The sequence below is a fragment of the Mustela putorius genome, unplaced genomic scaffold, assembly GCF_011764305.1.
Source record: "Mustela putorius furo isolate JIRA1106 unplaced genomic scaffold, ASM1176430v1.1 tig00003834_pilon_pilon_pilon, whole genome shotgun sequence".
Taxonomy (NCBI): domain Eukaryota; kingdom Metazoa; phylum Chordata; class Mammalia; order Carnivora; family Mustelidae; genus Mustela; species Mustela putorius.
In genome coordinates this window covers 53,683,206-53,704,929 of record NW_025421987.1, presented here as the reverse complement: position 1 = coordinate 53,704,929, position 21,724 = coordinate 53,683,206, and the positions used below count along the sequence as shown (strand labels likewise).

General features: G+C 39.3%; 1 protein-coding gene across 1 annotated transcript in view; it reads left to right on the top strand.

Moving 5' to 3' along the window:
- Positions 1 to 368: 368 nt before the first annotated feature.
- LOC101673390 (ceruloplasmin) overlaps positions 369 to 21,724 on the top strand; it is a 30,795-nt gene continuing 9,439 nt past the window's right edge. The window contains exons 1-16 of the mRNA XM_004755505.3: positions 369 to 520; positions 1,411 to 1,661; positions 3,083 to 3,295; positions 3,798 to 3,968; positions 4,792 to 5,034; positions 7,315 to 7,480; positions 9,209 to 9,339; positions 9,691 to 9,828; positions 10,103 to 10,314; positions 11,918 to 12,068; positions 12,708 to 12,920; positions 15,325 to 15,532; positions 16,309 to 16,448; positions 18,333 to 18,461; positions 20,489 to 20,595; positions 21,518 to 21,719. Coding sequence (XP_004755562.1) covers positions 369 to 520; positions 1,411 to 1,661; positions 3,083 to 3,295; positions 3,798 to 3,968; positions 4,792 to 5,034; positions 7,315 to 7,480; positions 9,209 to 9,339; positions 9,691 to 9,828; positions 10,103 to 10,314; positions 11,918 to 12,068; positions 12,708 to 12,920; positions 15,325 to 15,532; positions 16,309 to 16,448; positions 18,333 to 18,461; positions 20,489 to 20,595; positions 21,518 to 21,719 — 2,827 coding nt within the window. The remainder of the gene's footprint in view (positions 521 to 1,410; positions 1,662 to 3,082; positions 3,296 to 3,797; positions 3,969 to 4,791; positions 5,035 to 7,314; positions 7,481 to 9,208; positions 9,340 to 9,690; positions 9,829 to 10,102; positions 10,315 to 11,917; positions 12,069 to 12,707; positions 12,921 to 15,324; positions 15,533 to 16,308; positions 16,449 to 18,332; positions 18,462 to 20,488; positions 20,596 to 21,517; positions 21,720 to 21,724) is intronic.

Here is a 21,724-nt window from a genome sequence, read left to right as displayed (position 1 = left end):
TACAATGAAGAATCTGGGAGAATGTGGAGGCTGGAGAATAAACTGGAGAGATTCCTATAACCTAGGGATAGCTAATAATTGTCAGAGGATGGTGGGTGATCTGGTAGCCCATCTACCCAATAATTCAAACAAGTTCTAATGCTGGCCAAGCATAATATTCTCTGTGGGTTGTGCAACATTTCCCTCAGCCTGACTAATGAAAACTAGATGCATTTGGAATGGAAGTGACGTGTGTGTAGATGAAACACATGTTGGGCTCTTATGCAATTCTGACTTATGTAAACTGACACAAATAAAGGAAGAAAGCCTGGCTTATAAAAGAAAGACAGGCATCACTCACTTAGAGTCTCCAGGCTTAGAATTTGAAAATGAAGGCCCTTTTACCATTAATCTTTCTGGGGTTTGTTAGTTCTCCAGGTTGGGCAAAAGATAGGCACTACAACATAGGCATTAAAGAAACCACTTGGAATTATGCTCCTACTGGTAAAAATATGCTCAATGGGAAGCCTTTTTCAGATCAGTAAGTAATACCTTTGCAATGAAAAAGTTACTATCAGAAACAAAAGTCGGTAATTGTTATTCACCGATAAAATGCTAATGAAGAATTTCTAACCATTGACCCTTTAAGGGCACGTTTGGTATTAAAACTGCTTCCTTAGTTTTCTTGTAAGCATGGCATGGAAGACCGATATTGATAGAATCAGAATTTATTCCTGCTTATAATTGTTGCCACTCTTGCCAACATGGCACAGTATTTCAAGGATCATCTCTAATTCAGAGTTTATCATCAGTTTAGTTTGTGTGGCACTCGAGACAGAAAACAACACTTCTCCTTCCTATATGGAAGGTATGGCAGAGATTCTAAAATTGTAGCTGTGTTCTTGATTTCTCTTTTCAAGTAATTAGGAGGGAGAGAGCTAGTGGTTATACATGGGGGTTTGGATTTGCCATGTTTGTTGGCCAAAAGGCCCCTAAGTCTATCAGCAAATGCACAAATCCATTTAAATGGATAAATAATTCCAAGTCATCGGGATCGATGTAATGCTTGAGATGTATAGAGACCTTCACGTAGGGTTAGAAGCCTTTTTTTGTGGCTCAGTGTGAAGAGTTTAGTAAGTCTTGTAAACTGAAATGCCACATATATTACTTGCTACACTTGTATTTAATCCCTTCGTCACAGACTCCAATGCTCTCCTTGCCTATACCTCCTTTTTTGATTCCCTTCACATTTTCTCCAGTGTCTGAGTTTTGTCGTTCTAAATCAGGCGGTAAGGCTTCTTACTTCTAGTTTCAATTGACTTAACTTTTTTTTTTCTTTCCTCTCAAACTTTATTAAAGTTCTCTCTTTTTGTTTCTTTGTTTTTTGTTGTTTTTGTTGTTGTTTTGTTTTTTTGGTTTTTTGTTTTACAGAGAGTTTGAGTCCCATAAAAATCTGCAACGGAGGCAAGACAGGATAGGATCTGTTTATAAGAAGGCTTTGTATTTTCAGTATACTGATGACACATTCCAAACAATCATCGGAAAACCATCCTGGCTGGGATTTTTAGGGCCCATAATTAAGGCAGAGACTGGAGACATGGTTTATGTTCACGTAAAAAATTTTGCTTCAAGAATGTATAGTTTCCATCCTCATGGACTCACCTACTCTAAAGAAAATGAAGGTAAGTGAATCCTTTTTCCTTACATTTCCAAGCTGTTGCTTATGGGAAGTATGAGCCCAAGACCTCAGGGAAAGCAGGGTAATTATCAACTGGGAGTAGTTTGGGGTGGATGTAGACTGTTTATATCCAGTCTTTTTTCAATTTCTCATCTTTAGTGCCCCCCCTTGTGCAATTCTTAGGAAAGAAAACACACTTTTCACTCACAGTAATAATAATAATACAAACTAATGTACATTTATGATGTAATAGAGAAAACATGGGTCACATTCATTTGTACTTATTTATTTAGGTAGGAGATACTCATGAGCAAATGTTAGGTTGGCAGAAGTACTATTCTACCCCCACCTCCTTTCATTTCCTAATGGATGAGGATTAGCCTCTTAAAAAAAAACACTGACAAGAAAAATCATTATTGGGAATAGTGATGCCCATAACAACTGCCCGAGTGGCTTGCTTGTTGAACATCTGCCTTCAGCTCAGGTCATGATCCCAGGGTCCTGGGATGGAGCCCTGCATTGAGCTCCCTGCTCAGCAGGAAGCCTGCCTCTCCCTCTCCCACTCTCCCTGCTTGTGTTCCCTCTCTTGGTGTGTCTCTCTCTGTCGAATAAGTAAATAAAATCTTTTTTAAAAATTTATTATTTCCCAGACAGTATCTTGTCTCCTGCACATCTATACTCACAACTGCCTAGTGGTGTTAGAAAAAGGAAGGGAAGAAAAAACCCAACAAATAAGATTTTATGTTCACCATGGAGCACAGGGGGTGGGGAGATGTTGCCGGAAGTTTGCAAGGTGGGTAAATATGAGATGTTGGCCATGCTTCAAAATCTTCTATTGAATGTAAGACATTTATTCATAGTTATGAGGACTCTGGCCTCAAGAGGTAAAGATCTGAGGCAAAAATTCTAGGAAAAGAAGAAAGAAAGAAGAGAAAGGCCCCAGATTCAGGACTGGGGTAATAGCTTAGGGTAATGTAAGCTAAGGGAGGGCCACTCTTGGGGCTCCAGTGATCTACTTGGAGGACACATGGATGCCTCTTGTGCCTTATGGATGCCCTCTTGATGCTCCAAGTCTGAAGAAAATGTGGAAGGCCTCTCAGGAGCCTAGATTTCTGTATCTGCGGTCTAGGCATATAGTAGATACACAGTAAATACTTTTGGAATCCATCCATAATGGTAATAATAATCTGCAGTAATACTATCTCATTCCAGTTTAGTCTAGAAACTAGACAAGCTGGGTATTCAAGTGAAAGCCAGCTAAGGAAGAAGAGACAGGAGGCAGGAAAGAGGAGGGGAGAAATGCACACTTGATTCCAAAACTAGAAATTAACGTACATTTATGGCTTACTAGAGAAAACACGAATCACATTCAAAATAGTGTTGCCCAATGGTTACTGTGCCCACAGTGTGGATTATGTTTTCTAGGTGCTCTCTATCCTGATAATACTACGAGCCAGCAAAAGGAAGATGACCGTCTGCAACCAGGGGCACAATACACTTACAAGTGGTATGTAGAAGAAAAGCAGGGGCCTGGCCCCAATGACAGTAACTGTGTGACAAGGATTTACCACTCCCACGTAGACACTCCAAGAGACGTGCCTTCGGGTCTTGTTGGACCAATTCTGACTTGCAAAAGAGGTAACATATTTTTAAAATCTCACTGCAGCAACAGAACCAGAAAAAGCGGTCTCTCCCCTGCTCTTTAGTGGAATTTTTCTATCAAATGAAAAATTTGATTTTTCATTTTTTCCTTTCCTTCCTTGACCTTGATTCTTGGATCAAGTAAGTAAATTGCCCTCTCAGATTCCGAGCACTAGATGGCGGTGGTGAGTCCAATGCCTCGGTTCAAGTCTGGTGATGCAGATTGGTCACTAGATGGTAGTCAAACCCAGCAAACTTCACTTGAGCCACCTTTTCACAAAATGACTGACCCCTTTGTCCTACAGAGAAGTGTTGAATCTGCAGGGTCGAAGAAAGTAGGAAAATGAGAGACTGTCTGCTTGTTCCTTGCATGCTTTGTTCCTTAGAGTTTTGTCTGTAGGTGTGCGAGATTAGGATGAATCAGTTAGAATTCCCAGTTTATTTTATGGCAAAAAATAATTATTGCAAAGAGCAAGTTTTGTTGTTCTTTATGTTTCAGGCACCCTGGATGGAGACACCGAAAAAGACATCGACAGGTCTTATGTTTTGATGTTTTCCATAACTGATGAAAACAAAAGCTGGTATATAGATGACAATATTAATACATATACTGAACCCGGAAAAGTTAACGCTAGCGATTCTGACTTCAAGAACAGCAATCTGATGCCCTGTAAGATGAAAGAAAGCTTGCTTATTCCCACATGCTATAATTCTAACTTCAGTGATTCTAGTTACTAATTTCCTTCTGTTCAAGTCCGTATGCTTGAGTTTACATTTTACACTTTTTCACTCAAAGTACGCTGGTTGATGTGCAAGGCCTGCAGTAAATCTTGCTGGTTGGCAAAGTTTCAAAACATGAAAAGTTAGGGAAATGCATTTGTTTTCTAAAGTCTGATCTTGATCCAAAGTAGATGGTAAAACAGGAAAGATATCACTTTAAGGTAATAAAATATTATGGAAGAATAAAAACATAACTGACCAGGTATTTTATGAAAACCTGTTTCAAAAAAAAAAAAGAATGTGTTTCTACACAAAATTTTTCAGGAGAGATACGATCATTCTCTCAGTCACACATTCTTGTTTTCTTCTTTCCAGGGCTTAGCTTCTTTTTATTCTTTTCCCCTCGTCACTGACCCTCTGCTCTTCAGCTCACTTTTCCTCCTCTTACCTGTAATTCTTTGTGCTCCTGACACTTTTAATTATATACAATATTTATGGCCTTTTTGTGTGTGAAACACCAATCAAATCCCATGTTAGAATCTGCTTGAGAATAAAGCGGACACTGTGAGGTTTGTGTAGTGAGGAAATGCACAGAATGTATAGCATATGGTCCTCATCTACCATGTGTGAGAGATCAGTGCATGTTTGTTTTCTTGGCTCAGTCAGCATGGCCTGCAACTCTTGCTGTTGGGGTCATGGGTTCAACCCCTATGTTGGGGGTAGGGTTTACTTAAAAGATAAATAAAGAAAATAAAACATACATTTGTTTTCAGCAATAAATGGATACATGTATGGAAATCTGCCCAATCTCACCATGTGTGCTGAGGACAAGGTCAAGTGGTATTTTGTGGGCATGGGTGGTGCATCGGACATACACCCCATCTACCTGCATGGACAGACTCTGATATCTCGTAATCACAGAAAGGACACCATTACGGTCTTCCCTGCCTCACTGGAAGATGCCTTCATGGTGGCCAAGGGCCCTGGAGAGTGGCAGCTGGGATGTCAGATACACGGTAGGGATTTGTGACCTTTACATAATAGAGGGTCAGAGAATTTTCAAGGTTGCAACCCCTCACAGATGCCTTCTCTTCCAAATGGAGAAACTGATTTCTAGGGAGGTGATGGGATTGCCTTTTGGGAAGGTAGTGACAAGATCAGAACTGGAACCCAGGTCTCTGACAATTAATCCCACAATAATGATCATTTGTAGGAATATAGGGGTGTTTTGTTTTGTTTGTACAAAAAATTTTTATATTTATTAGCCAGCGAACCTTATAAAAAGCCTGAATGGCACAGTAAAGACTATCACTGTTTGTTTTTTAGTTGAGGAAACAAGTTTTAAGAGGTTAAAACACTTGTCCAAAACCTTATAAGAAGAATTGCCAGGAATATTGTGGGACTGTAAGTTACTGACCCAGAACTCAGGAGACCTCTGTATTTCTATTTATTTCTCTCTTTAATCACAGCCTCCAATGAATCATACAATGGCCAGCTATGAAGTCATTAATCTTTTCTATACTTAAATATGACCAAGCTCTACCTACCACGCAAATGTTTTCTCTTACCTTTCAATCAAAAAACATGATTATTAGAACTGAAGAATGTAAATTTTCTTATTTTGTACAAAACTGGGGTGTACTTCTGTGATCAAACCTGTCTTCCACGTCCCATACTTTGGTTAGAATCATGCTTCCCCTAGTCACTGAAATAACGACACATAAGTATTTATCAGGATTTCCTATGTGCTGCGGCCCTCAAGGGCTAGGGAAAAAGGAGAACCACTCGCAGCTACCGCAACTCGAGGACTGAATTTAATGGTAAAAAGTTTCTCACTTAGAAAGGAGTATCATTTTCAGGTGACAGTGTACACTCAGTCCCACTCTCCCTATTTGCTGACTTTGCAGATGGTGCCTTTTTCAAGCCTGATCTGGCCCTCAGCTCTGTGGAAAGAATAGGGTCAGCCCTAGGCACAACTGAGAAGCTTCTGAGGTTCCTGGGCTGATTTGATTGACTCCATAGCTTTCTCCAGTGTCCTGTGTCCTAGAGTGGGGTGTGGTTTTCAAAATTTACTTCCACTCTTTTTAAAATTCGTATTTAAATTTTTTTAATTTAAAATGTATTAAAAATTGTATTTGTTTTTTTAGTCATTACAAGAATAGATGAATAGACTTTGGCTGGAAAGAAAGGAAGGATGGAAAGAGGAAGGACTGAGGTTGTGCGAAGAATTGGGTGGAGGCAGTAGGCAGCTCAAGAGGGTGGAGAATTAGGTCAGCCAGCTGCTAAATTCTTGGTAACCTCAAACTGGTCAGAGTGGGAGGGTTTAGACCACAAAAATTAGCAAAATCAATAAAATATTGTGTTTCTTGTCTTTAGAGAGTGGATTTAAGAACGTGCCATTGGTCCAACCCTCCCATCACCGCCCTCTTCGTTCCTCTCCAGAGAGTAAACACTGGGTGTGAATACTATGCATTCTCACACAATATATATGAAAATGTAGAAACCAAAAACACATTGCTGTATTTTGTGTTTCGTTTTACATAAGTAGATCACACTGCATGTAATTTTCTGCTGTTGCTTTTTTCAGTCATCCATGTTTTGGAATCTTTTCCCTGACGTTCCTCATACATCTAACTTACTCTTTTCCACTGTTGTATAGTTTTCCACATTGGGAATATATCCTAAGTTATTTATCCATTTGCCTGCTGATGGGCATTTAAATTGCTTCCACGTTTTTTTGCTTATTAACAATGTTATAGTTAACATCTTTTTATTTGCATCTTTTTATGTTTTAACAAATGCTGTCAGTTTGCCTTCCAAAATGTCTGTCCAAATTCACACTCCCACCAACAGTACTCCGAAATCAAAGCACAGGATTAGTGTCCTCATGGAAAGGCACCTGCCTTGATTTTCTTCCTGCCTGCCTTCTAGTTAATATAATAACTCAGCTAATTCATTAGTGACTCACAGTAGTAATTTCATTCACCTGAGGAAAGATGTTTTTGGCCAAATAAACTCTCAAATTCTTCTCGGTAAAGACGCCATCTTCATCTAGGGACCAGTCCAACGGTGGTGATTGTTCCCTGGTAATATATGTTCCTCTAACATTCATCTTTGCATCCTGCTTTTTGTATTTGTCTCATACATTTTAGGTTTTTACACAAATTCCATAAGTAAAATGCCTCAAATTTCTCCGAAAAGGAGAAGTTGCAATACTGTTGGCTAAAACATAAAATACATATGGAGTAAGAAAAATGTTGTAGTAATGTTCTCTGCTTGGGTTTACTGTTTTTCAGTTAGTATGCAGGCCTTTTTCAATGTAAGGAATTGCCAAAAACCTTCAACAGACGTTCCTGCGACACATGTTATACATTACTACATTGCTGCTGAAAAAATTGTTTGGAACTATGCGCCCTCTGGTGTAGATTCCTTCACTAAAAAACATTTAACAGCATCTGGAAGGTAATAATTTGGTGATTAGAAGTATTCTTGGTTAAATAAAGATAATCGAACTTTTTCATAATGAGCTATTCTTAAAAAGGATTTAGGCATCTTATCATAAAAAGATACCGATAAAACAAAAGTAGAAAAATAATTATATCAATAATTAGAAAATATTGAATCAAAGGATCACTACCACACAAAATTTTTCTCTAAATGGCTTGGCAGCCAGTGCAAAATAAAACATACTGCTCATATTTTTTCCTAGCTCTAAATTTCAAAATAGGTTTATTATATACAATGATGAGACACAGTGGCTATGTTATCAATAACAGAATTTTACAAAAATTCAGAAACATTCTTCATGTCTAATTTATACCTTCCCACTAAGATCTTAAGGCAAAATTAAATAACTGTCTAAGACATTTTTTATTACTCTTTTATTTCCTATGACATTCTTAAGTCATGTTTTATAAATATTTTTATTCCAACAACACCTCAGAATCTATTACCAGTTCCTATTTTAATGACCAAAAACTATGAGATTACCCATGGCACCAGGGTTTAAAAGTACACAAAAAGGGGTACCTGTGTGCCTTCAGCTCAGGTCCTGATCCCGGAGTCCTGGAATTGAGTCTCACATCAGGCACCCTGCGCATCAGGAAGCCTGCTTCTCCCTCTGACCTCTCCCCTCTCATGCTCTCTCTTTTTCATTCTTGTTCTCTCTCTCAAATAAATAAATAAAATCTTTATCAAAAAAAATTACACAAAAAGTTTTTCTGGTAGTCCAACTGATATAATTATATTTACCAACTCAAAGATTACAGGAATTTTAATCCTTCTGATCTACTGAATAAAAGTTACATGTCAGAAAATATCAAGTTCTTTTTTTTTTTTTTTTTTTTTTTTTTTTTTCAGAAAATATCAAGTTCTAAAATCATCAAGCAGTGTTTCCCCTGGTAATTATTTCTCTCTAATTTTCTCACAGAAAATTTGTGAAAACTAAGAATGTCATACCAAGTGAATATTTTCTCTTCTTACAGCAGCTCATCAATAAATTATTCAATCTGTGATGTGGAAACTTTATATAAAGGATATCTGGACTTAGAGCAAAACTTAGATTCAGAGTTAGGTCCAACTCTTATTTTATATTGTCTAAAATAAGTATGAATTAATAGATTTTTTTTTCAGTTTGCTTGATTGTCCTGGCTATGAAATTCTATGATGTGTTAGCATGACAAGTCACTACTTCACTGCTAGGGAACACCTTTTTTCAGGGGAACCTATTTAATTTTATTATAATGAGACTTAAAAAGAAGAATGACATCTCTTATCTTACTATTCTAACATCTCAGCACATAGTTGTTTTAGAAATGATGTTTGTTGTTTGTTAACTACCCGGCTGGAAAAAAAAAAATTTTTTTGTTGTTCCAGAAAAAAAGTGTTTGGATAAACCACCAAGTAGACAGACATAGATACTCATATACATATACATAGATAAAAGACTAAGAAGAAATCCATGAAAAATGTTGACAGTGGTTATATGCAGATAGCAGGACTATGAAGATTTTAATTTGGGGGGTCAGTTTTCCCCTTATTTTTCAAATTTTCTACAATGAACATGCATTGCTTTTATAAATTACAAGTAACTTAAAACAGATGTATGTAAATTCTAGATGTATGTAAATTTCTTTTCACAAGATCACTGTTGATTTAAAAGTTCTTTGTGTATCTACTTTCTCTGCACAGTGAATCCCAGCTACATTTTGAACAAAGTACAACCAGAATTGGAGGATCTTACAAAAAGCTAGTTTACCGTGAATACACAGATGCCTCCTTCCAAACACCGAAGGCAAGAGAAGAGCACCTCGGAATCCTTGGTAAAATTCTCTTCATAGCTCTGCAGGGTTATAAACACCATTGACATATATTCTCTGCAATCAAAATAGTGTTCACATCTCACGCCGTTTTAGAGATTCTAGATGTCATCTGATAACCTTATGAAAACGATACATTTTTTTGTCCCCGTACATCCAATAAGATTAATATATTCACATAACCCAAAGTGACTTTCTAAGACCGCGAATCATCTAGAGCTCTTGCTGTCGGATGCATTCCTGTTCGTGGCATTTTCTCTTTACTTTGTTCCTAGAAAAAACTTACTCAAGTAAAACACCTGACAATCATGTTTGTGAAAACAGAGGACAATTCCTAATTCTGTTGCTTTCTAGGCCCTGTTATTAAGGCAGAAGTGGGACAGATCATCAAGGTCACTTTTTATAACAAGGCTTCCCTGCCCCTCAGCATTCAGCCTCATGGACTACGTTACAACACGAGCAATGAGGGGGCCCACAGAACACCTGGAGGAGGTAAGTAAGGCTCGAGGGAGGCCCATGCAAGCCACACCGCAATACGATGTCAGCTAGAGAATAAAATTCCTCCTCAAATCATGGTGCAGCCCACTTTTCGAGTCATAACAGCTCCGTATCCTCATTATGGCGGGAATTCCTTCAGCCCCTTCCAGCTGTCACCCAAAGTGCTACAAGGCGAGCAAGATACAGTCCTTGCTCTCAGAGATTTCACAGCCTAGAACGGAGACTCCTGGTCCTTGGTCCTATTTTACAAATATTTATTTCTTACTAGGTACTCCTCCACCTTCCTCACATGTAAATCCTGGCATGACATTTGTCTATACGTGGGAAGTTCCACGAGATGTGGGTCCTACCTCCGCGGACCCCAACTGCCTGACCTGGTTATACTATTCCTCGGTAAATTTGCCAAACGACATCAACAGTGGCCTCGTAGGGCCTCTCCTCGTGTGCAGAAGTGGAAGTCTTGGAGAAGATGGCAAACAGGTGAGTCATGGACCTATGTCCAGATATGCCTTGGTGAGAGGTTCCCTGACACAGAACAGAACTGCAGAGGAAAAGCAATGTGGCAATCTGCAGTTTCAGTTTCTTCTGTGTGCTGATTCTCTCAATCCTATCCTTTTCTGAACTCCAGACCTGTATCTTCTTCTTTTGCCCAATGAGCACCTACCCTAGCATGTTCTAGGCACCTCTAATTCCACTTTACTACTTTAACTCCTCTTCTCCCTCTGGACAACCACTACTTGGCCCTCTCTCCTCCACTCTGTCTCTTGGTTGATGACACCACCCCGCCTAGGACTTTGATCAGCAACTCCTTTCTCACCTCCAACATTAATCACCAGATTCCCAATACCACTGCCTTCTTAGAGGTACCATCCCCTCTTTCTGAATTCCTTTAACCTCCTGACTCCTGTTTTCACGTTCACCCTGTTTCGACAGAGCTCCACATCTCTTCCTTTCAAATCCAGCTCTAGCACTCTCCACACTCTGTAGTTTGCGGGCTCAGCACACCAGACCCTTGTCGATCCCTCCACATTCATGCCTCCTTCCCTGCCGCCCTGTGCATGCAATTCGTATTCTACTGCAGAATTAGCTTGTTAGTCCCTGAGTAAGAAAGACTAATTGATTTTGTCCTCTTCTCTCTATCAAGAATGGCCTTTCCTCACTGCTTTGCCTGCTAAAAGGGAGACATTTTTAAAACTCCGACAAAGTCCCTTCCTGCCTTTTGGAAAATATTTACTAACTATAGTGGTTTCTTCTAGTTATCATAGTTCCTTGTGTATGTTTCTATTGGAGCACGTACCCATGCAATTATATTTATTGGCCTTTCTGTCCCACAAGACCATAAGTTCCTTGAAACCATACAGGAAGTTTTATTAATTTTTTGTAACAACCACAGCTCTTCTCTGGCGCGTAGTTGGTGCTCAATTAATGTTTGAGGAATCAATTTCCCTTGTTCTTTACTCACAAGTAAACTAATATCTGATTTCTTTTTGGCATTTATAATTTATAAGGTAATAAAACCCAATAAATCTTCCCAAATAAATATATGTGTAATTGAATGTATATTTTTTAAATGAGATGTTGTACTAATAAGCATCTGTACGATGAAAACATTATAATCTCATAATTCTCATAGTACGTGTAATCTTTCTATTTATTCAAAAATACAAATACGTGTACATATTTAATTTCTTCATAAATGATAAAAATGCGACTTTCTAGAATTGAAAAAGTTTTATTTAACTCACTTTCTACAAAGCATCTTATGAAAAGTCAGTACAAATAGCTATGATCATACAGTTTGGTTTTATGAAGTTCAGCTGTGGGGGTCCCTAAAGTAAGAGCTTTATATGAAGACAGCTGTAGATAATTTTCCTAACTTCTTGGTTCTGTGATAAATCTATTCACTGGGATTCATGCCTTTATCCATGCCTGGATTTTCCAGAAGTATACAAAACACTTTGCATAGGAAATCCTGTATGCAGAGCAACTATTTGACTAGATTGTGTGTGTATATATACATATATATGTCTATGTATGTATATATGTATTTCATGTCTATTTCTTTTTCTATTCTTATCCACAGAAAGGAAAAGACAAAGAGTTTTATCTGCTTGCCACAATATTTGATGAAAATAAAAGTTATCTCTTAGATGAAAATATTGAAACATTTACCACAAAGCCTGAAAATGTGGATAAAGATGATCCAGAGTTCCAAATGTCCAATCAGATGTACTGTAAGGAAACATGCAATTTACAGTATAAAGGCATTAAGCACTTGTTTAATTTCATTAAGTCTAAAGAATTACAGATTAAGAGAGACATACATTTTTCCCCAAGGGTTGGCTAATATATTTCATGTTTCTTTTAAAGATAACTTTCATAACAAAAATATTATCTACTAGGATGATTATGTTAAATTCAATTTATTAAATATTTAACAATGCCTTGTTGGTGTACTATGTTGTTTTAGCTATTATTAAATGTGAGATAGAATTATCATGTATTTTTTTTACTGCCAAATTAGTGGCTTTGGTGGGTGGAGTGTTTATTGAGTTAGTTAGTTGATTGGTTGGTTGGTTGGTGGGTGCGTGGGTGGGTTTTTGAAGACTGTAAGTGTAGGGAGAAAGGATTGGTCTAGAATCTAAAAACCTGGACTCTGATCTTATCTGTTCCAAATATCAGCTTAATGACACTGGATAAGTAATTACCTCTTTGGCATTAGTTTCTCAAATCTAAAAGGAAGGGATTAACTCAGATAATCTTGAAATTCTTACATGATTGGGCTGCCTTCTGATTAGTCCTTTGGTAAGTTTGAAGGGATGGTAATTATCAATGAATTAAATATTCTTTTCTTTGTCACCAATGTCTTGTAGCCATAAATGGATACATGTATGGAAATCTGCCTGGACTGGATATGTGTTTAGGAGACAACGTTTCATGGCATGTTCTCAGTGTGGGATCAGTAGAAGACTTACATGGGATATATTTTTCAGGAAATACCTTCACTTCCTTAGGATCAAGGGACGACACCATAGCTCTGTTTCCCCACACCTCCCAGACACTTTTTATGACACCCGATTCTGTAGGTAAGTGGAAGGTCTTCTCTTTCATGCTGAAATGTATCCAGATTATGAAAAACAGTATCTTCACATGCACTGAATATTGTTTGTATAGAAAAAAAGGAACCTACATAAACAGTGCCTGCTCCATGTAATTCAGAGGAACAGTAATATATCATTTCCCAGATCACAAAAATCACCTCCATCCCTCTCGGTTTTCTCTTCCTGGGCTCCAGACTCTAAATCAATCCACACTCCTCCAAAGCAGTGAAGATGCTTTGAAGCATTTTAACCCATTTTCACTCTGTGATCTTCTCTACATCTTACTCTTGCATCCGTTTGTTTCCCAGACCTGCCATCTGCTTTTGCCTTCTCTCTACTCCACTCCTTGAGGGCCTGGCTCTCTAGGGAAATGTTTTCACTTCAGTGAGGTCAATTGCTGCTGGTAAATTTTTAAAATCAGAATACTGTTAGGGGCGTCAGAGGAGCCTCCCCTCTGCTCTGAACCTGAGACCCTCATTTGTAAAATAGGGATTGAAGTAATTTACAATCCACAAAAAGGAATAGATAAGGACCAGGTGAGACAGATGTGGCATAGTAAAGCGCCTGGTATATGTTAGATGTTCAATATTAGTGCCTTCATTATCCTGCAGATCCACCTGCACCAAAATAAAATAAATAAATAAAATAAAAATCCATTCATCTTGGTCAAAAACTACTGAGACCAATCAAATGCTGGCTACACATTAAGCTAGCCACTCCGTAAATGCCTTGGATTGGTATCTGAACTCTCAGTGATAGTGCAGATTCATTCGATTACATTTTCTGCATTTAAAAATTTTTTATTTTACTTTTCAAACAAACAGAACCTGTGATTAAGAGCACTGGGAGGAAAAAAAGAAACCTTTTCCAACACTCATTCTCTCTGCCCTGTGCACTCAATCTGCGGCAAGGGATTTCCTGCCTCTGCCTGCCCCACTTCTTCCTCTCCTTTTCCCGGGAGATGTTTTCCTGGACTTAAGAGAAAAAATGCTTCCTTCTTCCTCTCTTTCCTTAATGAAATCAGCCACAGTAAACCCGTGGAGACACTGCTATGGGTCAAGAGCTGTTCTCCATGGGCATCACCTCATTCTAAACAAGTACTTCTTCCCAAATGCTTGAGTCTGAAGGTTTTGATTCTTGTTCATCTTCCTGAATCCTACCCTTTGCAAAAAGTAACAGCAACAACAGAATTTGGTACAGATGAGACAGAAGAGAGTGTTAGGGGATGAGAAAGGTAGCTTTCAGAAGCAGCGTTGGCATGTGATGACCATAAAATTAGCAAAATCAGAGAAAGAAAACCTGAATTCCAGTGGAATTCATGGCCTGAACCAGGCTGGAGTTTTTGTTGTTGTTGTTGTTGTTGGGTCCTTGCCTGGGGATTTGGAAGTGTGAGTCTGATTGCCTTCCACTTCCGCCACTCCGACCCAAGCCACACGTTATCTCATGGATCACTCTGTAGGGTCCTAACAGGTCTCCTTCCCTCCGCACTTGCCACTGCCATCTGTTCTCAGCACAGCTGCCAGTGTCCTTATCCCACATCAGCTCAAAATCTCACAATGGCTCCCCATTTCAGAGCCACAGACTTTCGGTTGTCCCCAAGAACCCTTGGGACCCAGTCCTCCAACTTGCACCAAGCGTGTCTCCTCTCATCCTTGTTCACTCCACTCCAGACACACGGGCCTCTGGAATGGTCTGTAGATCCACCAAACAGACCCTCAGCTTGGGGATTTTGCTGCATGTTTCCTCTGCCTGGACTACTCTTGTCCCGGATCCATCTCTCACCTCTCATCTTTGTCCAGGTGTCACCCTCCCATCAAGGCCTTCCCTGGCACCTGGGTGGCTCAGTGGGTTAAGCCTCTGCCTTCGGCTCAGGTCATGATCCCAGGGTGCTGGGATCGAGCCCCACATCGGGCTCTCTGCTCAGCGGGGAGCCTCCTTCCTCCTCTCTCTCTGCCTGCCTCTCTGTCTACTTGTGATCCCTCTCCTCTGTCCAATAAATAAATAAAATCTTTAAAAAAAAAATATTGGTCATTGTTCCCTGCCCTGCCACACCCCACCCAGGATTCTCAGTCCTCCTGAGACCAGTCTGCCTTTCACTTCAATCCATAGCACTTCCAACATCCATAAATGTTACCTGCTCTGTTTACAGCAACACCCACCTGGCAATATGAACCCTAAGGGCATGGATTTTTTTTAACCATTTTGTTCACCGGTGTTTCCCAAGTTCCTAGAAATAAGCCTGGCATAAAGAATAAGTACCCGCCAAAGTTATGAAAAAAATAATAAATTTTACTGTATTCCATTTGGGGGTTTGTATCTTCTAGACGACTTCACAGAGAAAAGGAATCGAACATAAAGCTTTATGCATTCTTTTCTGACTCATCTCCAGGAACTTTTGATGTGGTTTGTATGACAGCAGAGCACTATCAAGGAGGCATGAAGCATCAGTACCACGTGAGGCAGTGTGCGGAGGCAAACCCTGATGAAACACAGTATGAGGAAGAGAAAACCATTTATATCGCTGCGGAGGAAGTTGTGTGGGATTATTCTCCTAGCAGGAAGTGGGAGAAACAACTGCAGCATTTACAAAGAAAGAAGTACGGCAGTAGCTTCCGTCTCTAGCCCAGGAGGGTTTGCTGTGGGGTCCTCCCCCCTTTCTTTTCAGTCTCACTCATGTGTGCACCTGTTGTGTGCTGTGTATGAGTTTTCTACGGTATGTGTGTGTGCTGTGCTTGTGCAGGACAGGTGTGTGTGCGTGATACGTGTGAGGCACCTGTGTGGTTAGGATGTGTTCTAAATATAATGTTTATCTATGTATTTTACCTTTGATTATAAATGACTTCAATTCTTTCTGAATATCTGCCTCACTTACTTCTGGGCTTTGTTTCTCGCTGTCTTTCTTTTCACTCCTCTTCCGGAAGTGTGTTACCATCCCGCCTGACCACTCTGAGGTGTCCTAAACATCACTCGAGCTACATTTAACATTGGGCATCAGTCAGATTTCCCTTTTGTCTTCCTTTGTCTCTGTCAATCTGTCTTCTTTCGGGAACCTCAAATTGGAGACCCTTGCTTTTCTTTTTGTAAAACTCGATTTCTGTCTCTGATTTTAACTTTTGCTATATATCTATGTATCAAAACTAAAATTTCCTCTGGAAAACACGTTTTAAAGTACAGAATGAATATCCAGCAATCTTGCCAGTACTGAGAATTTTTTGTTTTTAAGAAGAATTACTTTTCGAGGTAAAGAAGCCTCTAGACATTAATCAATTGTGTTGTTTCAATAAGGAGTTCTTCCATATGAGAATTTGTCGAATTTAATGATTGAATTAACTAACTTTGTGGGTTTTTTGGTTTTGTTTTTATTTCCTTAAAGTGAAACGGACATATATTTGGATAGAATTGGAAAGTTTCTTGGGTCCAAATACAAGAAAGTCCTATACCGTCAATATGATGATATCACATTCAAGAATCAAACAAAGAGAAATGAAGATGAAAAACATCTGGACATACTAGGTATTAATATACGATCAGACTCGTCTTCAAGTTTTTCTTCTTGTCCTCAGAGATAACAATCTCTGAGATAACAGTTCTCAACACACATTGAGGTTATTGTCCACCTCCACCTTGACAGTAAAAGTGCCTATGACGTTAATTCTAATTTGTTTGCCAGTAGGCACTTTTACTGGGAAAAGGAAACTGATTCAAGTGTTGTTTCATGGAAACTGAAGAGACGATAGAAAGTTACTCTGGTCAGGTTCAGATTACCTGACTCCTTTCCCGCAGAATTCAAGAACTCTAGAGAGACCTTAGAAGTAGCATTTAGAGATCATTTCCTTGATACTAAAATGAAGCCCAGAAGGCATATGGTAGTGAGGAGGGGGAACTTTTTGTTTAAATTTAAGTGTTTAATTTAAACATTTCAAGTGTTAATATTTAGTTTCATTTGTCTAACAGTGAGCAAAATTACAGCTATTTCTTCTACCCTTGTCAAGTAAGCTAGGAAAACTACAAGCCACCCCAAGCACCTATATGTAGCATTTCCCTAAATCTGGCAGGGTCTGCAGAGGTCACATGATATTATCATATGTCAAATGACATTTCTGTATGTTGCATAGTATTTCCAGAAGTCACATGGCATTTATGCTTAAATTTTATTTGGGTCCTAATAACTCTTTTGTTGGAGACTATTTTCTTCTTTTTCTTTTTAAGGTTTTATTTATTTATGTATTTGAGGGAGAGTGCACTCACACACACAGAGGGGGGTGGGGGAGGACCAAAGAGGGGAGGGAGAGGGAGAGAGTCTTAAGCAGACTCTGCATTGAGCGAGGAGCCCAACATGGGGCTTGATCTCACCACCTGAGATCATGACCTGAGCCAAAACCAAGAGTCAGATACTTAAGCGGCTGAGCCACCCAGGGACCTCTATTGAAACTATTTTCTGTTGTGGGACCCGAGAAGATGGGTTTACATGTTGTTGGAGAAACTCATACTCTTCTTGACTCCTCATTAGCCTCCCAAGCTTGTCTGTTTGCGACCCCCAGAAGGAGGTCTGTGCTGTCCAGTTCCCACTTGCTGTTGGGTGGCTCCTGTCTTTAGTAACAGTAGGATGTTAGTTTTTGCTGGGATCCTGGCTGAATGAATCAAGGTAAATAATACAATATGACCTTCTAGATTCCATTCTTATTTATAAAAAAAGAGAAAAATCTTACAGAAAAGGGAAAACAGTTCTCTCCTGTTTGGGAAGGTGGGATGGCCATGGGGACAAAGAGTGGATGTCCCAAGCTAGCATCTCATGTCCAGCAGGCACCTTCAGGGCTCTGATTTCAGTAATTATAGTGCAAGTTTGAAGAAATCCCCATGCTTAATTTATCTCAAAACTGTCTCTGTTTCAGAATTTTTATAGACACTGATATAACTGCTTCTAAATAGAAGATTTAAAATAAAGTTTTTACCTCCACTTCTTGGCCTGGGAGGAAGGGAGAGAGAGTACAATGAAGGGGTCTTCAGGCTTGAGGGAAAAAGAATCATCTTTGGTCAGTAAAAAGGCCTTCCAGCTCCTGCTAACTCTCCACTAAGGTGAAAAGGGAAAAGGATAAAAGGTTTAAGTGATAAGGTTGGTTAAGAAAGAAAATAAAAGATTTCATTTCTAAATTGTGTGTTTTCATAGGCATTAACTGATGCTACTCAAAATAAATGTTCTGAAGACTTAAATTTTCCAGACAAAAACTATGTTTCATAAATCATCAATGATCCACTTGTTAAAAGTGTGTTTTATTTGGCTGCATGTTCAGGAAAAAAGATAAAAATAAGTCGCAGTATAAATACTTAAGAGGACAGAGGATTCATAATCTATAATAAATAACAATTTCCACACATTTTCCTTTTTATATTCCCTAGGTCCTTTAATATTTCTCACTCCTGGTCAAAAAATCCGAATTGTCTTTAAAAATAAAGCCTCAAGACCATATTCGATCCACGCTCATGGAGTGAAAACAAACAATTCCACTGTTGTTCTAACACAGCCAGGTAACTGCTTCAGAAGAGAAAAAAGCTTCACAGCTTTTGTGCAGGACTGTGTGCTAATGTCTTTTCTTAAGTATGGGCATAATTCAAGATGAGAGAGACCAGTGGACTAGTAGGAAGGGTCTAAAGAAGGAGTTTGGGAGTGAGTTCCTTTTGCAAGTCTTGAGTTTGCTTCCGGGATGGGTACCATGAGGAAAAACTCCCCCGGGTATACAATTTCTTCTAGAACCACCTTTCCTCCCATCTCTCCACCATTCAGCTGCCAGTATAATAGACTATACTCCAACTCTCCAATTCAAGTGCTAAAGTAGGAGTTGAATATACAACTCAGTGTGTGACAAAAGGGGTAGGAAGAGAGAGACACTAAGAGGAAGTCATGAACCTCATGTATTAACATTTCTGTGGTAACACCATTATACAGCATGCATTCTATATACCTCAGACAAAAATAAGTGATTTTTAATTTTATTTATTTATTTGAGAGAGAGAGAGAGCACAAGCAGGGGAAGCAGCAGGCAGAGGCTGAGGGAGAAGCAGTCTCCCCACCAAGCAGGGAACCCCATGTGGGGCTTTATCCCAGGACACTGGGATCATGACCTGAACTGAAGGCAGATGCTTAACTGACTGAACCACCCAGGTGCCCCCAAAACAAATGCTTTTTAATATATGCCCAGGGAGCAGACCCTGAAATGAAAATGTGTGGGCAGATAATGCTCTTGGGATCAAAGGCTATGGAGAGAAAGACAAAGACACAGAATCGGGCACAGGAAGAGCTTATGTAGAGATGCTGCCTCAGCAGAAATCACAGCCATCCCTAGAAGTTCTGAAGAGAGGATGGTCCTCGGTTGCCCTGAGTTGGGGTGAGAAAGCTGGGCCTTTCTGCCCCTGCATCTGTCATTGGATGTAAGCCTGGGTGAGGTGGCTCTCTTCTACTAAGGCTACCTCAGAAGCTGACGGACAGCCTGTGGAGCAATGATTCCTTCATTCTTAAAGGGGAACCTGAATGTCTACCATAGTTGACTACCAAAACAAGGAGTTCTGGGAATTAAGGATATCAAGGAAAGAGCCAAATTCAGAAAGGAAAGATGCACGGGGTAGAGGGATGAAAGAGACATTTTGATGGCAGGTGAAATATTCCCTTTTGGATTTAAAAAAAAAAAAAAAAAGATAGTCCCATGGTAGTGCCAACATGAATCTCCTACCAAGAGAGTTTGCAAGTCAGCATTCTGTTTTCATTAGTCAGAGAAGGATTCCATTGCGTACATTCCACAAACACTTCTGGGTTCCTGCTGTGCTCAGGCCCTGTGCGGTGAGCTGGAAGGAGAGGGCTGGTACTAAGTTGTTAAAGACTCAGAAGCAGGGAAGTTGGGGATAGGATCAAGTTAGCAGAGATGCTTAGGAAAATTAATTTAAGCCTCTGGAAGTGGGAGACACAGGATTATATAGCAAAGCACAGGAGTAGAAGGAGGTGTCCAAAAAAACTTCTCTGAAATAGGCAAGAGTATAGGATTTAGATTCCATAGGGCTAATGCAAATGCTCTGGGAAGAGGGAAGAGGCCCATGTGATCTATAAACTAGAATGTTCAGAGCTGGAATTCAAAGCAAGTCTGTCATGTTGCAAAGCCTGCATTATCTTCACCACAATAATATTTGTTGAACACATGAGTTCAATATGTAATGACTGACATTTTTCAATGGCAAAATCACTGTAAGGTTTTGATTCATTAACCCAGAGGTGGTGAGAGGCAGCAGTGTGAGTTATGTCAACTTCACCCTGTGACCCGAGCAATGCCTAATTTGGACCATCTTGTCTAATCCCTAAATTCCCATTTTATGTGCAGGAGGAAACAGAGGCTCAGAAACTATAAACATGTTGACCAAGACCACAGAGCTAGGAGGGGTAGAGCCAGAAGTGGAAACTAGGACTCTGTCACCTAATATGTGGATAGCTTCAGGGTTTGCTTGTTATCTCCCTAAAAACATGGGCTTTAAAAGATTCTGTATATAAACACTGTATTTGTCTATTTTAGGAGAGATCCAAACATACATTTGGCAGATTCCAGAAAGAACTGGTCCTGCCTCAAAGGACTTTGAGTGCATACCTTGGTTTTACTACTCGACTGGGGATGTGGTTAAGGTAAACGTTAAGTCATCCTTTTTTTTCTATCTCCTCTTGGAAATTATAATGAAAGAAAGAAGGAATTGATTTGTGTTTTAAAAAAGAATCTTAGTTCTATGTAATCTTTCATTTAAGTGACCTGAATCCTGCTCAGCTTTTAATTCAACAGATGTTTGCTTTTTCCAAGAGCAAGATCATTGCGTTATGATTACTTCAATTCATGGTATTTTCTAAAATGTCACTGTGAATTGGAAAATATAATAATATCCTCTGCTTTGCTTTGTTATATTTGGATTATAGAAAACAAAGTATGGAGTTAAAAGTCTCTGATAAATGAGAAATAAACATATATAGATGTATATAGCTTTTTAAAACCATCAATGCTGGCGTTCAATTTATTTTCACTTAACAACAACAACAAAAGTCTTGTCTCCAAACTTTTAGTTATTTTGGCCTGCTCTCTGCCTAGAACAAGAATCTACACAGACACTCAACCCCAAACCAAAATGAGTATAAACAAACCAAGGCTCCTAGCCGGAAGCGGCTCTGGGGGCAGAGGCGTTGCATGGCCAAGGATCCGAGACCTTTAGACTTTGCTGCCCGCCAAATTCAAGGCCAAGAAATTATAATTAAAAACAAAGCTCTGGGTTTTTGTTTTTTATTTCAAAAATAGAGCTAAATCCACCGAGGAATGTGACTAAAATCCCTCTCAGGAGTTAGTTGTTCTCGTCAGACTTCAGCTCGAATGAGTGAGATGACTGTTTTTACTCAGTCAAGGATTTAACATGTCAAACATTTTCTTAGTTGCAGACTTAGAATCCTAATGACTACAAACTCACGATCTGAACTTGTTAGAATTCAACCTTTATTCTACTCATTTCACTGGTTGGGGGACATTTTTAGTTTTGGCACAGCTGGTAATCTTGCTTTGCCTCTTCAGGATCTTAACAGCGGACTGGTAGGCCCTTTGATCGTGTGTCGCAAAAACACCAAAGCCAGCATAGTTCACCGTGTGCTCCACTTTATGATTTTTGATGAGAACAAATCCTGGTACTTTGAAGAAAATGTCAACACCTATTCTTCAGATCCAAACAACATAGACAGGAATGATGAACAGTTTGACCTCAGCAACCAAATGCACGGTAAT